This window comes from Pinus tabuliformis, chromosome 9 (genome assembly GCF_031772625.1).
Source record: "Pinus tabuliformis cultivar Carrire ecotype Pingquan chromosome 9, CPIR1, whole genome shotgun sequence".
NCBI classification, from domain to species: Eukaryota; Viridiplantae; Streptophyta; class Pinopsida; order Pinales; family Pinaceae; genus Pinus; species Pinus tabuliformis.
The window spans coordinates 517,572,776-517,585,832 of NC_142307.1; the positions used below are offsets into that span (position 1 = coordinate 517,572,776).

Below are 13,057 nucleotides of genomic sequence, written 5' to 3' on the forward strand. Positions count from 1 at the left end.
CAGGATTGGAGGATTGTAATGTTTCCATTGAATTTTGTCATGTATTAGGGTATGGAACTCGTATTTAATCAAGAGCACCAATCCCTCTATGTACCTTGATGTTAGTGACATTGGCTGTCGAACTCCTCTGGGATTCGCTCCCAAACCAGGAGCTTCTGAAAATGTTGCTCTCGCTCGCGTTTTCGCTCTCGCTCCCCACTTTCGCTCCTACTCCCAAGTAACAATGAGCCAGATGATGTTGGAAACTCTAGCAGTAGCCAGTAGTACTGGTCACAGACTTTTGTTGTAGAGGCCATTTATAGCCTCCTTGGTTATGTGTTTTTGTTTTGATCTCTATATCATCATCGTGTATGTATTGGACAATGCACTGGGTGCCATTTTGATATAATGGATATATTCATGAGCCTATCTTGATCATATGTTGTCTTCTATCTATATTCTAATGCTGTGTGTTTGGAAACATGAATGAAAATCTTTAAAATTATGTGTTTTTATAAAAAATAAATATTTAATGTATTTTTTACAACGACCGAGTCATTGAAATCAAGCCAGCCGAGTCGATACTGAGTCGAAGTCGGAGTCGGAGTCAACCCTCGGCTGAGTCGGAGTCGGAGTCGGAGTCAAAGTTTTAAAACACTGGTCCATACATCTCATTGTCCATACTGCTGCACCATACATCTTGTTGTCATATACTATGTTGTTTATAATGTTACAACATTCATCATAAGACTTGGATCTATCATTCATGACTGTGATTCAATCCAAACAGCAGATAGAGCATCCTTATTTAGAACAGCGTTAAGGATAGCTGAAGATGTGGCTTCTTTATCTCAGCGTTTACGTGTGAGAGCATTCCTTCCATGACAGCAATGGTATTCCTTTCATGATTGCATATAGGATAAGGGCTTTTCCTTTCATGACAGCAAGGGCATTCCATGTGTAGAGCACTTCTTCTAGAACAGCGTTTAGATGCCATTTCCATTAGGCAGCGTAGCAACTAGGTTTAGGGCATCTCTTCTCCTTAGACTTGCGGCTAGGGTTTCTGCCTTCATTTCCATGGCTGTGTATTACTGCTTCTTCATAGGGCAGCTTTTAGGGCTTCTCCATAGGGCAGCGTTAGGGCTTCCTTCACCGTGCTAGATCTCCCTTTCCTCCTGCGTCTAGGGCTTCTTCATTAGGGCAGCATAGAGCCTCGGGCACTCCCTCTAGATTAGGGCAGCGTTATCCCTTAGGATCTCTCTTCCTACTAAAACCCAAAGACAAGTAGAGAGGAAGAGATCCCAAGTGTGTGTTGAAATGACTTGAAGGCCACCTCTATTTATACTAAAAAGTTGAGCACAAGTGGGGTTTATTTGGTTGCTAGCAAACCTTTATGAATTGTCCCATAACACTAATATATTTATATCTCCATGAATACTTATCGGAATTAGATGATCTTTAGATCAATCCTACACCTCTCGATGAGAGGGATCCAAGAAAAACATCAACTGCCATTAATAAGATGACCCACATGGAGTTTGGCCCTAGGTGTCAATTTTAACAGATCCAAAAGGCTCTCTTGGCAACTTAGTCGTTTCTAACACTAAACTGTAGTTTCTACTTATGTTGTTGAACATGCCATTTTTTTATTTGATTTCATAGCTATATTTGGTACTGGTTGTGGCATATTTAGAGTGTTAAATCCCTGCACTTATGTCTGCATCTATAACCTTTTAATAGCATGCATTGATGTTGTGTTATGATTGTCATTAGCATATAGGCAGTTTTTCCAGCTAGAGTACAGGAGCCTAAACAATTGCATACAGGCTCTGAAACAGAAATATATTTAAACTCTCAGTCATGCATGACAAAGGGGCATAGATCATAATGAAAAGGAAAGATAAAAATGCATGTCAAATAACATTTGATGTGAATACATGCATGTAACTTGAACCTAATCAAAGAAACAACAATGGCACACAAGAAAATAAATTACTTGGATCAAGTTATAATAGCTAGCATGATTATGTTCAGAAAAAACACCTCTTTTGAATGGGCAAACTCTAATGTAAAGTCTCCTGTTCCATCTTGTTGTGGAATATAGCCCCCAGGCAGATAACTTGAAGGAAATTCCTCTCGCTTTCGCTTCCCAGTAGACAATGTGAAAAAGTCCTGTATCCATTCCACATAATGTTTAGAGCTGTGCTTCCCAAACTGACATAATGAAAATATCACTCTTGAGAAAAGAATTCTTAAAAGAATGAAAAAGCATACAACAGTGCTGAATGGTTAAAAACATTAGTAATAAGCCCATCTTTAAGTACAGATATTATCTTTATACACATTGACAGCTATAGAAACAACTAGTGCAACAGATCCAATCAAAAGTTTATTGACAGTAGGAAAAATTGTGAAGAAAGAAATGCATACAATAGTGGAAGCCCATAAAATTGCAGACATCAGAAACTTAAAAAGCATAAAGAGATGTTGAAGGCTAATGCATAAGCACAAGAAGGTAAAGTAAATAACAATAATATGTAAACAAACTCCCATTGTGAAATATCTTTTTATCCAAAGAAAAAAAAATCCTTGCTTAATTGACAGTTACAAATAGGTATGGTGATTGGAAAGGCAAAAGCAATCACTTACAATAAAAGAAAAACTCTATAGCTCTTCTGAGACAGAAACTTCAAACATCAATAAAGTCAGAAAAATAAACAAAGACGCACTCCCAAGGATCCTCTATTGATGTTTTGAATAGCATTATTTTCATGTGTGGGGCATGTGGGCTCAGTGATAGGGTTTTGCACCCATAGACCCATGGTATTGCACCCTTAGAAAAGTATAAGTACAAGGGTAAGTGATTCATTTTTGTGGCTTGACAAGAGAGCCAAGCGAGCTGAGAGGGCCAAGCACGCTGAGATGACCGAGAGGTCTAAGCAGGACACAAAGTCGTGCAGGAGCACAAGACATTGAGAGAGAGATTGTCTCAAGTAAGCAAGAGATATGCATGAGTAATATTGCACGTTTGTTGTGAGTGAGATACTCAGTTGTGTTTGGTCCGAGGAAAGAGCACGAATTGACAAAGAAGATATGGGTTAACCAAATTGAGGACAAATATAGGGCATGATCCGTTGGATCAGATCTAGGGTAATTGTTGTATATGTAATTTCCTCAAGGGTCATTATCCCAATAAGGGAGCCCAAGCAGGTTCAGAGAAGAATTTAATAAAGAATTGTTGAATGGGCAAAACTTGTGTTATTGTGCATTATCTAATTGTTGGTTTTAGTTTTCCTATGCAAAAAATTGTTTCCGGTTAGGCACATCAGTGTGTATCAGCTAATTAGATCATTTGAGACTGTTACCGAATCTGGTGTGTGGGTGCACTGAGTCTAGCACCCAAAAAATTTAACATGGTATCAAAGCATGGTCCCTGAGAAGGGCAGTGGGATCGAAGATTTGCACTCTGAGAGTGAGATGTAGAAACTATTGCAAGTAGCAATAGTGTTTTGAAGACCCATGCCAAGAGTGTTGGCTAAGTATGGTAGACTTCTATTATGGGCCGTGAAGGTCAGGATCAACAAGCCTAGTGAGACATGGAGAAGAACGCTCACATGAGGATCATGTTGTGAGCAGAATGCTACATTGGGATGCAGTGGGAACCAAGGAGTCACTAACATATTTTTTAAACTCAAACTCAGACTCAGAACCGCCTGAGGGTCAACTCCGACTCGATATTGACTCGGACTAGTTGATTCCAATGACTCGGACTTTGTAAAAAGTACATTAAATATTTAATTTTTTTTATGAAAGAACATATTTATAAGGACTTTCATTCATGTTTCCAAACTCAAAGCATTAGAATAATAGATAGAAGACAACATATGATCAAAGTATGCTCATGAATATATCTATTATATCAAAATGGCACCCAGTGCACTGTCCAATACAAGTAATATATAGAAATCAGAACAAAAACACATAACAAAGGAGGCTATAAATGGCCTCTACAACAAAATAATACAACTACAGGACTACAAGTCACTAATACAGAATACTATCTAGTGATCACTAGTCACTACTGCTAGACAAGGCAACATCATCTGGCTCAGACTCTGAATCGGAGTCAGACCTTCTCAATGTTGCTCCAAAAACCAACTCAAATTGCTCACAAACTCCTCACAAAATGCTCAAACAAATGCAATCAGATAGTTGTGAGCAAATATTAGGGGGTTGGGTCACCTTTATAGGCGTGAGGGGGGTAGAGGGGCTACTAAATAATTTAAAAAAATACATTGATTTCAAGTCCGCCTAGCCTGCCTTTTTTTCCCGCTACCAAGGTCGACCGGTTTAAGTCAGGCTCAACCAGTTCGATAACGAACCGACTGCCTAACCGACTAATTGACCTAATCGGTCCAAGCAGGGGTATGGTTCAGTCAACTAGGTCGAGTCTGAGTCAAACCGGCCTAGTTTTAAAACATTGGTCACTGAGTAAGGGATTTGACACGACAAGCACAAGAAAAAAGATATAGTAGTAGCAGAGAGAACCAATAGCTGAGAATGTACAAAATGTACGAAGTTTTGCCAACAAGATTGGCATAGGTCAGCTCTTAGAGAGAGAGAGAGGGAGATCGTACCAGTCGGGGGTTTGGCAGCAATGTTAGAGAGTCCTGGCAATGGGAGCTACAAGATAAAGAATGAGGATTGGGACATTGCGCGAGAACCAGAGGATAAGCCAGTTCCAAGTGGTTCTTCAAAAAGTACCTTCCTTGCTAAGAGGGAGTGTTAGAGTTTGTCGCTCGGGAAAATACTTTGCATAGGTCTAAGTGTTCCTGTGATAGAAGAAGGGCCGAGAAAGTAGGACCGAGAGGGTCAGAGGGTTGAGATAGCCATTGGAGATCCAAGTGAGAAACTTGGAGTGCAGGTCAAGCAGACCCTTGAGGGTCAAGAAGGCCTGGAGTCAGGCTTTAGAGGAAGTAAGCAGGCTCGAGAGGGAGTTCATCTTCAAAGGGAGTAAGCAGGCTCAAAGGAAGTCAACAGCTCGAAGGAAGACAACCCTCAGGTTCAAGAAGTCATGATACGAGATGGCCATGCAAATGGGAGAGAGTAGTCTTCCAAGATTGTGTCATAGTACAATATGGCCATGCTTAGGGCGAGAGGCTTTTAGGAGCAAGATGTTTGTGAAGAACAGTGCCTGTCATACAGTGCAAGTTGTTTTTGTGTCATATGGAGTAGTTTTCTAGCAGATCAAAGATGGAAATGTGCTCCAAGTTCGAAGGCAAAGCCACTTCCCTGTGGTGTTGTGAGAATACATCCCTCGCTAAGAGGGATGTCTTAATGTTTTGAGTAGCATCTTGAGTATTCTCACATGTGGGGCAATTGGGCTAAGTGATAGGGCTTTGCACCCATACACCCATGGTATTTTGATGAACCATAGTATTCTAATAAGCCATGCTATAGATCCATGGTATTGTACCCTTTGGAAAAGTATAACAGTCAATGACTCATTCTTGTGGCTTGGCAAGAGAGTAAAGCAGCTCATGCCAGCCAAGAGGTCCAAGCAAGCCAAGCGGGCAAGGAACTGAGAGCACCGATAGGGCCAAGTAGGGCACAAGGACGTGCAGGAGCACAAGACATTGAGATGGATAAGTAAACAAAAGTTCTGCATAAGTAATATTGCAGGTTCGTTGTGAGTGAGATACTCAGTTGTGCTGGGTCTGATGAAAGAGCACAGAGCAGCAAAGAAGATCCAAATCAGCCAAATCAAGGACAAATATAGTGCTTGATCTGCTGGATCAGATCCAGGGTAATGGTTATATATGTCATTTAATTGAGGGCCATAATCCTAGTAAGGGAGCCTGAGAGCTTGAGTAGTTTCTAAGACAAATAATGAAGAATTGTTGATAGGGCAAAACTTGTGCTACTGTGCATGATCTGAATGCTGGTTTTATGAGTTCTGCTGTGCAAAAAATTGTTTCTGTTTAGGTACATTAGTGTGTTTCAGTTAATTAGTTAATTTGAGACTTCTTACCAGATCCGGTGTGTGTGCGTGCACCGAGTCTAGTGCCCAAAAAATTTAACATTGTTTAGCTTCAGATTATGGACTTTTGCAACTTAGCATTAAACATACTGTCCCTAGTGAATAACACTGGGATATCTAAACATGAGGGATATCGGGACACCCCTTGACCTCCCATGGGGCATTGCTCAGGCATCCCTTACCAGGGGGTGGGGGAAAATCTGAGGGAATGTCTTCTAAAATAGTACTGATTCGATTTATTTTCTTCTCCTTATGAGAGGCCTTTAAAACAGCCCTCCAAGATGATATTGGGCTTGAACCAAGCCATACAATGGATTGTTGGGCATGCATATAAGCCTTCTAACATAAATCTGTCCTCTTAAAAATGGCTAGGCAACTGAGTGTTAAGCATACTGTCAATACTGAAAAACAATGGGATATCCAGACAAACATCTGCCATACAAAATTGGGCTCACTCCAGTGTAACTCGAGTCACCCGTCTGAACTGCCAGGTCAGACCACTTCAACATAGAACCAAACTACTGCCACATAAAATCAGAATCCTGCAGTTACAAATAAAACCTCTACAGTTGGAAATCAAATCCATGCATCCTGTAAGCCAACCCCTTCGATGTTTCTGTGAAGAAATAAATATCTGCACCTCAAATCTGAACCTCTGTGAGGCAAAATCCAATGTTCCACCAAGTTTCCAGGATAGGGGAATGTGAGAGCAGCAGGTAGACGCACATGGCAGACATGAGGATATCCTTCATATGAAGTCCAGTGAGGTTGGAATCACTCTCAAACATCCTGAAACAATTAATATTGATGTTAAAAATTCAAATTACCAAGGTCAAAAACTCCTCAAAGCTCTATTCCCTATATTAGGACAAAATTAGACCCATGTAGTATCGTGTTTTATTTGTGATGTTTTATTTGTCTTATGTTTTACATAGTTTTCTGTGCAGAAATAAATCTTTGCATCTAATCATGATATAAAATTATTAGTTTGTTCTTATTTTTTTCATAGTTTTCTGTGCAGAAATAAATCTTTGCATCTCAAATTAGACCTCTATTAAAACTTATTTAGCCCTCTGTGAGGCAAAATCCAATGTTCCACTAAGTTTCCAGGATGGGGGGGAATGCAGGAGTGGCAGGGAGATGCACATGGCAGACATGTGGGAGCACCACCAAATTTTAACGAAATTCAAGGGGCAGGGGGCATCAGCATCCCTAGCACAGGGATCCCCATCTTTAAAATTGTAAAAATAAAAATAATTATAATATAATCCCAACAATAACAACGTAAATTCATCATTGTGAATCTAATGGAGATGCTATAATCCTGCCAATCCTAAAATTCCTGAAATAATTTATTAAATTCTGATTGGGATATGAAATTCCACTTTCTCCATATGAAGTCCAGTGAGGTTGGAATCACTCGCAAACATCCTGAAACATGTTGATGTTAAAAATTCAAATAAAAGGATAGAAAAGGCATGATAAAGTATAATTTAATATTACCATAAATTACCAAGGTCACAAACTCCTCAAAGCTCTATCCCCTATCTTAGGACAAAATCGGACCCATGTAGTATCATATTTTATTTGTGATGATTAATCATGATATAAAATTAATAGTTTGTCCTTATTTTTTATACAGTTTTCTTGAGGGATCTACATGTCCTGTACACCATACCTTGTGTTGTGCCTGAAATATAGGATTCTTCCAGCCATTCCAGAAACAAAACTCCTCCATCAAGCTCATCCTAGAAGCCCAGGGAAGTATTCCAGATGTCCCACTTTTGGAGAACATGTCCCTGTGGAACACTAGCAAAATCAGACCCACATAGCATCATGTTTTATTTGTGATTATTAACCATAATATAAAATTATTACTTTGTTTTTAATTTTTATATAATTATCTTCAGGGGTTTACATGTCCTGCACATCTTCGTCCCCTGTGTTGTGTCTGAAATATAGGAGTTTCTCCAGGTATTAGAAAAACAAAACTTTACATCAAGCTTATCCTACAAGCCCCCTAGTCATGTTGATAAGATTAGAAACGGAATATATCTAAGGTCCTCACCAAGCATACACCATATAATGGTTATAAGCGTCTAGACTCTATGCCCAAGGTGTCTTCTTCATGTCCAATTAACAAGCTATGGAGACTAAAACCAAAATAAAAGACTTCATTGTTTAGGCTCCAGAGCAGATGTCTGCTGAGGCCTAAAAGTCCTGTCTGCTTTATCAATTATCATGAAAGATCTGCCTATTAATAGGAGATAACATAAAAGATTAACACCTGTAGGGGTCGTGTAGCCCACATATCCTTTCAATGATCAAACTAAGACACTCAAACACCACTTCCAGTTGCCTGCTTCCAATATCTGACTATGATTGGATTGTTGCCTTAAGTCAATTCCTTCCCCCACCCCTTATACAGAAAGCAAACCTATTTGGACAGAAACTCCCATTAAATTGTTGAGTTCCAAGCCTCGTGGCAGTTGATAAGAGTGAAGATACTTTTTCTTATGATAACTGATATATCCAATAATCACCAACTCACATCGTTTGATCGCTCACCAGTCTGAGCAATCTATAACTGCAAATTTTCAGGTGCAAAACTTGAACCTAGATGTGGCCTACTATGGTATCCTAAGGGAATTTTTGCCCTTAGGGTTTTTAGCTTGGCTAGGGTTTCCCTCAATAAGTCAGAAAAGATTTCATAACAGTAGTACACCCTCATTAATTCATCTGACAGTAGGTATCATTGAATAACATTGGGATTTTCAATAGCAATTAATATCTCTCACAGCAAAAGATTTTTAGCAACACAGTAAGTTAGGGCAAACTGCCCAAGACAGCAATTTACCCGGTTTGCAGTGCCAATATTCAGTAAACCAGTTTTCCAATTTTCCAATTCCTCTGCACTATGATATTCAACATAAGTGTTACTACATAACTCTACTATTTAACGTACTGTTCTGAGCTCACAGCAATAGGAGCTCGTGTCATCTCTCTGTGAGACGCCACAACATAGTGTCTTAACTGTGGGGACGCTATCCTCAAAGGCAGCAACAGTAGGGATGAGTCACTATTACAACTATAGCACTTCCCAATCTGCTTGCAAGGTAAGCTGCCCAGTTGACGTTCCGCCATCAAACAGTCTGGAAAACCTTCTTGCTCAAGGGCTGCCTTCACAACTTTCTTGTTACTCAGCACACATGTAGGAAGTTAACCTGTGATCTCCCCTTTCTTCTACAATTACCAAAAAGCTTCCAACAGCTACAGACTGTCCTGGAATTCTTCTTTTACCTCTTCCACAGCTACCAAATCCTTTCTGCAGTTACACAATGTGACAGGTCCCACTCTGTCACCAAAAAGGCTCCGCTAGTCCGTCTTGCTTCACACCCCCCAAAATGCAGTTTGGAGACAATCATTGTAATCCTTGTTGACCTACGATATAGGAACCACAGATGGAACCCTACCTCGGCCTTAGCTTTTCAGGGTGGGTTATTCCGACTAAACCGTTGCTTGATTACCAATACACAGGCTTCACTCTGCCACAGAGGGTTAATTCTCAACTCCAAAACAATCTGACGTGAACCGGGAATAATTCATTTAGTCCTACATCCTTAGAGTAGGATCGTTATACGCTTCAGGATAGCCCACTGTCCAAGGAGTTTTCTTCGGGAATCCTGCTACCCAGGACTTGACCACTCTCAGAAATATCTCCACTGGCTTTGACCAGATAAATACCACAATGAACTGCTTCAATTTTTAAAACAGGATAATCTTCAATTTTTAAACCAGACCAGACTGCTCCAATGACCTGTGCCAGAACAGGAGAAAGGGTGACTAGGTAGGGTGCGATCACCTCCATCGAACCTAGTCAAAGAAGAAAAAGGGGTCTTAAAACCCTCAAAGCCTCAGGCTCAAACAATGTTGTTTCCTTCCTCGATTTTTGTGCCTCCTGCCTCAAAATTTGTGTTGAGTATTTATTGTTGTCCCCTCGATTTTCATGTTGTTTCCTTGAAATTAGTGCCTCAACTCCTCGATTTTCGTGCTGCCTCTTTCTCCTAGAAAATCATGCTGCTGTTTGTACAATCTCCTTGGAATTTGAGCCCCTTTCTCTCAGCTGCAAATTCTCCTCCTTGAAGTTTTCTCCTTGGCCTCTCTTCTCCTCATGCTCTCTCTCAAATGTGAAGTGAAGAATGAGTTTCCCTTTTCTTCTTTTACCTAAACCTAGGATCCAATGGTTGAGATTTCATCTTCAAATCTCAAGATGTGTGGTTTAGATCATTTCTCCCAAATGACCCCGCCTCATACATTGGCCCCATCACTTAAAAGTCTCCTACTACCTTTTTCAAGTTGTGTACCTTTTCTAAATTTTTCTCATAAAGAGATTTTTCACTTCACTTTAATATTAGAAAGGTACACTTAGAACTTTTCACATAAAGTCACTTTATAAAGTACAAGTGATTTTAACATATATTAGAAAAAGTACATGGTACAACACTTCTAAGTCCCTTTTCCACCCATGACATTAATATAACTCATAAATGTCATCAAGACAAAAGTCATTTATGTGCTCACTAGGCTAAAGGGGACAAAAGCCTAGTAACACCTCTCCTTGGTACTATTTTCAACAATACATGACAGAAACGAATGGTAAAGTTGCAATGCCCCAAATCTAGAAATTCTAAAAATTGGTAAGTCTGCTAGATCTTGAGTGGGATCTAAAATTCTACTTTCTCCATATGAAATCCAGCGACGTCAAAACCACTCTCAAACATCTTGAGGCATTAATGGTAATGTTAAAAATTTAAGTAAAAGTGTCACTCCTTATTCCCCTTTATTTTTCATTTTCATCCTTTTACTTTTAAAAATTAATAATAGCATTGGTTGAATATTAGGTTTCCCCACCTACAAATTATTGCTTCCAAACAAAATTCAAGGGGGACACCCATCACTTTTTGAGTAGGGACACCCACAAGCACCCATTTTGGAGGAATGCAATCCCCACATTAGGGAAATGTTCCCCCCTACGTCTCCCAAAGTTTCCCCAAAAGGGGGACATGGGGAAATGTTTCCTCAAGGTGCATGGGAAATGTGGGGACTGCAAACCCCACCCTGGGGGATGTGTCCCCGTGGAACATTGGGGCAGACCCAAAAAATCTAAAAACATTAGATACCTTCAGAAACATGAAATCTCCCAACAATCAAAATCCAATCATATCATGAAGGAGGACAATTCCATGCCACAAACTGCCCCATTCATCAAAAGATTTTTACACAATGTACCACTACTAAAAGGAGGGGTAACACCCAACAAATACCTAAGCACATGTTTTGTTGCCACCCAATGCTCCTACCTTGGCTCCACCATGGACTAACTCAAGGTGTTCACTGTATATCAAACATGGGACTCCTTCCCACTTACATCAAAGCCCTACGGTTGTTCTATGTACACTTCTTCCTCAATGATCCCATTAAAGAAAGTTATCTTCACATTTGTCTAATGTATCCTCCATCCCATAAATGAAACCAAGGACATAACTGCGCTAATGGAAGTGTGTACCTATTGACTAGAGCAAATGTCTCCTTGCAGTCCACTCCCTTTCTCTAGGAAAGCCCTCTCACCACAAACCTTGCTTTGAGCTTCTCAATTCTACCATTTGCAACATGTTTGTTCTTGTAGAGACACCTAGAACTCACAGCTAACTTCCCCTCCAATCTTGACACTATGTCCCAAAAATAATTTCTCATAATGGAGGTGTCCTACTCCACCCCTAGCATCCCACCATACATGTTTGTCAACTACCTGCTAAAAGCTAGAGGGCTCAATCTAGAATGGTATGCCATATACTCCAAAAACTTCTTCAGAGGTCTCCTACTCAAAAATCTGAATGTGCTCCTAAGAGTCTCAACATGCACCAAAGCACCCCCTAATGTATGAGTGAACCATCAAGAACAAGAGAGGAAAGGGCTACAATCTTCCCCTCTTCACCTAAAGGTTGTAGTACTACTTTGGAAACCATTAGTGACCCTGGCTCATCCTTTACAGTTTTCCACTACTCATCCTTTGTCGCTGGAATATGGTCATGCAACTTCCTGGATGCAAAGTATTCCTCAAACCTTACATCCCTACTCATTATTATATTCCTTTGCTCTAGCACCCATATTGGAGAGATCCAACTTTGGTCCTCTTCTCTACTGGTACATCAATACAAACTAGACAACCAAAGATGTGGAAATGACTCACCTATAGGTTCATAATAGTGAATGCCCTCTCCAATGTCTTGCCCTCCAAGATCACGTAAGGCAATCAATTTTGGATGTAGATTGCTACGTTGCATGACTCTACCCAAAGTAACATCACAAGCCTTAGTCATGAAATATGTGGAAATGAATCTACTATAGCTTCACACGAGTGAATGCATGCTCTAGTGCCTTGTCCTCGAAGATCATGTGAGACAATCAATTTTGGATGTAGACTGCTACATTGCATGCCTCTAACCAAAGAAACATTAGCAAGTCCTAGTCATGCATCATGGCTTTAGTTGCCCCTATGATGGATCAATTCTCCTACACTACAACCCCATTCTATTGTGGCTTGTACGAAACTATCAACTCCCTCTTAATTCTTGCCTCTTTGTAGAAACCCTTCAACACCTTGTATGTATACTCTCCCCCATTGTCCAATCTCACGACTTCAAACTTCTTCCTTGTCTAGCTTTCAAATAGTTTTTGAACTTCTATAACTTGTTAAAGACCTCGTCTTTGGTCTTTAGAAAGTAAGAGAAATCATCAATAAATGGAACATGGTACATGCTTCCTATTATTGATGTTATTGGCAATGGTCCACAAACATCCAAATGCACTAGATCTAGAATCCTCTTCGACCTATGCTTGTTGCTTAGGGAAGAAACTTTGACATGCTATGCATGCACCCTCTCCATACACCATGCTACTCAATATTAAACTCTAAAAGACCTATATTATCCCCCTCAAAATAATCAATTCCCTGTGATGCAATTTATTCGTCCTCTT

General features: G+C 40.0%; 1 protein-coding gene across 1 annotated transcript in view; it reads right to left on the reverse strand.

The window, feature by feature from the left end:
* The window catches only part of LOC149149477 (uncharacterized), a 90,084-nt gene that overhangs the window by 56,087 nt on the left and 20,940 nt on the right, over nt 1–13,057 (reverse strand). The window contains exon 6 of the mRNA XM_089445348.1: nt 2,023–2,151. Within this exon, the coding sequence (XP_089301474.1) occupies nt 2,023–2,151 (129 nt within the window). The remainder of the gene's footprint in view (nt 1–2,022; nt 2,152–13,057) is intronic.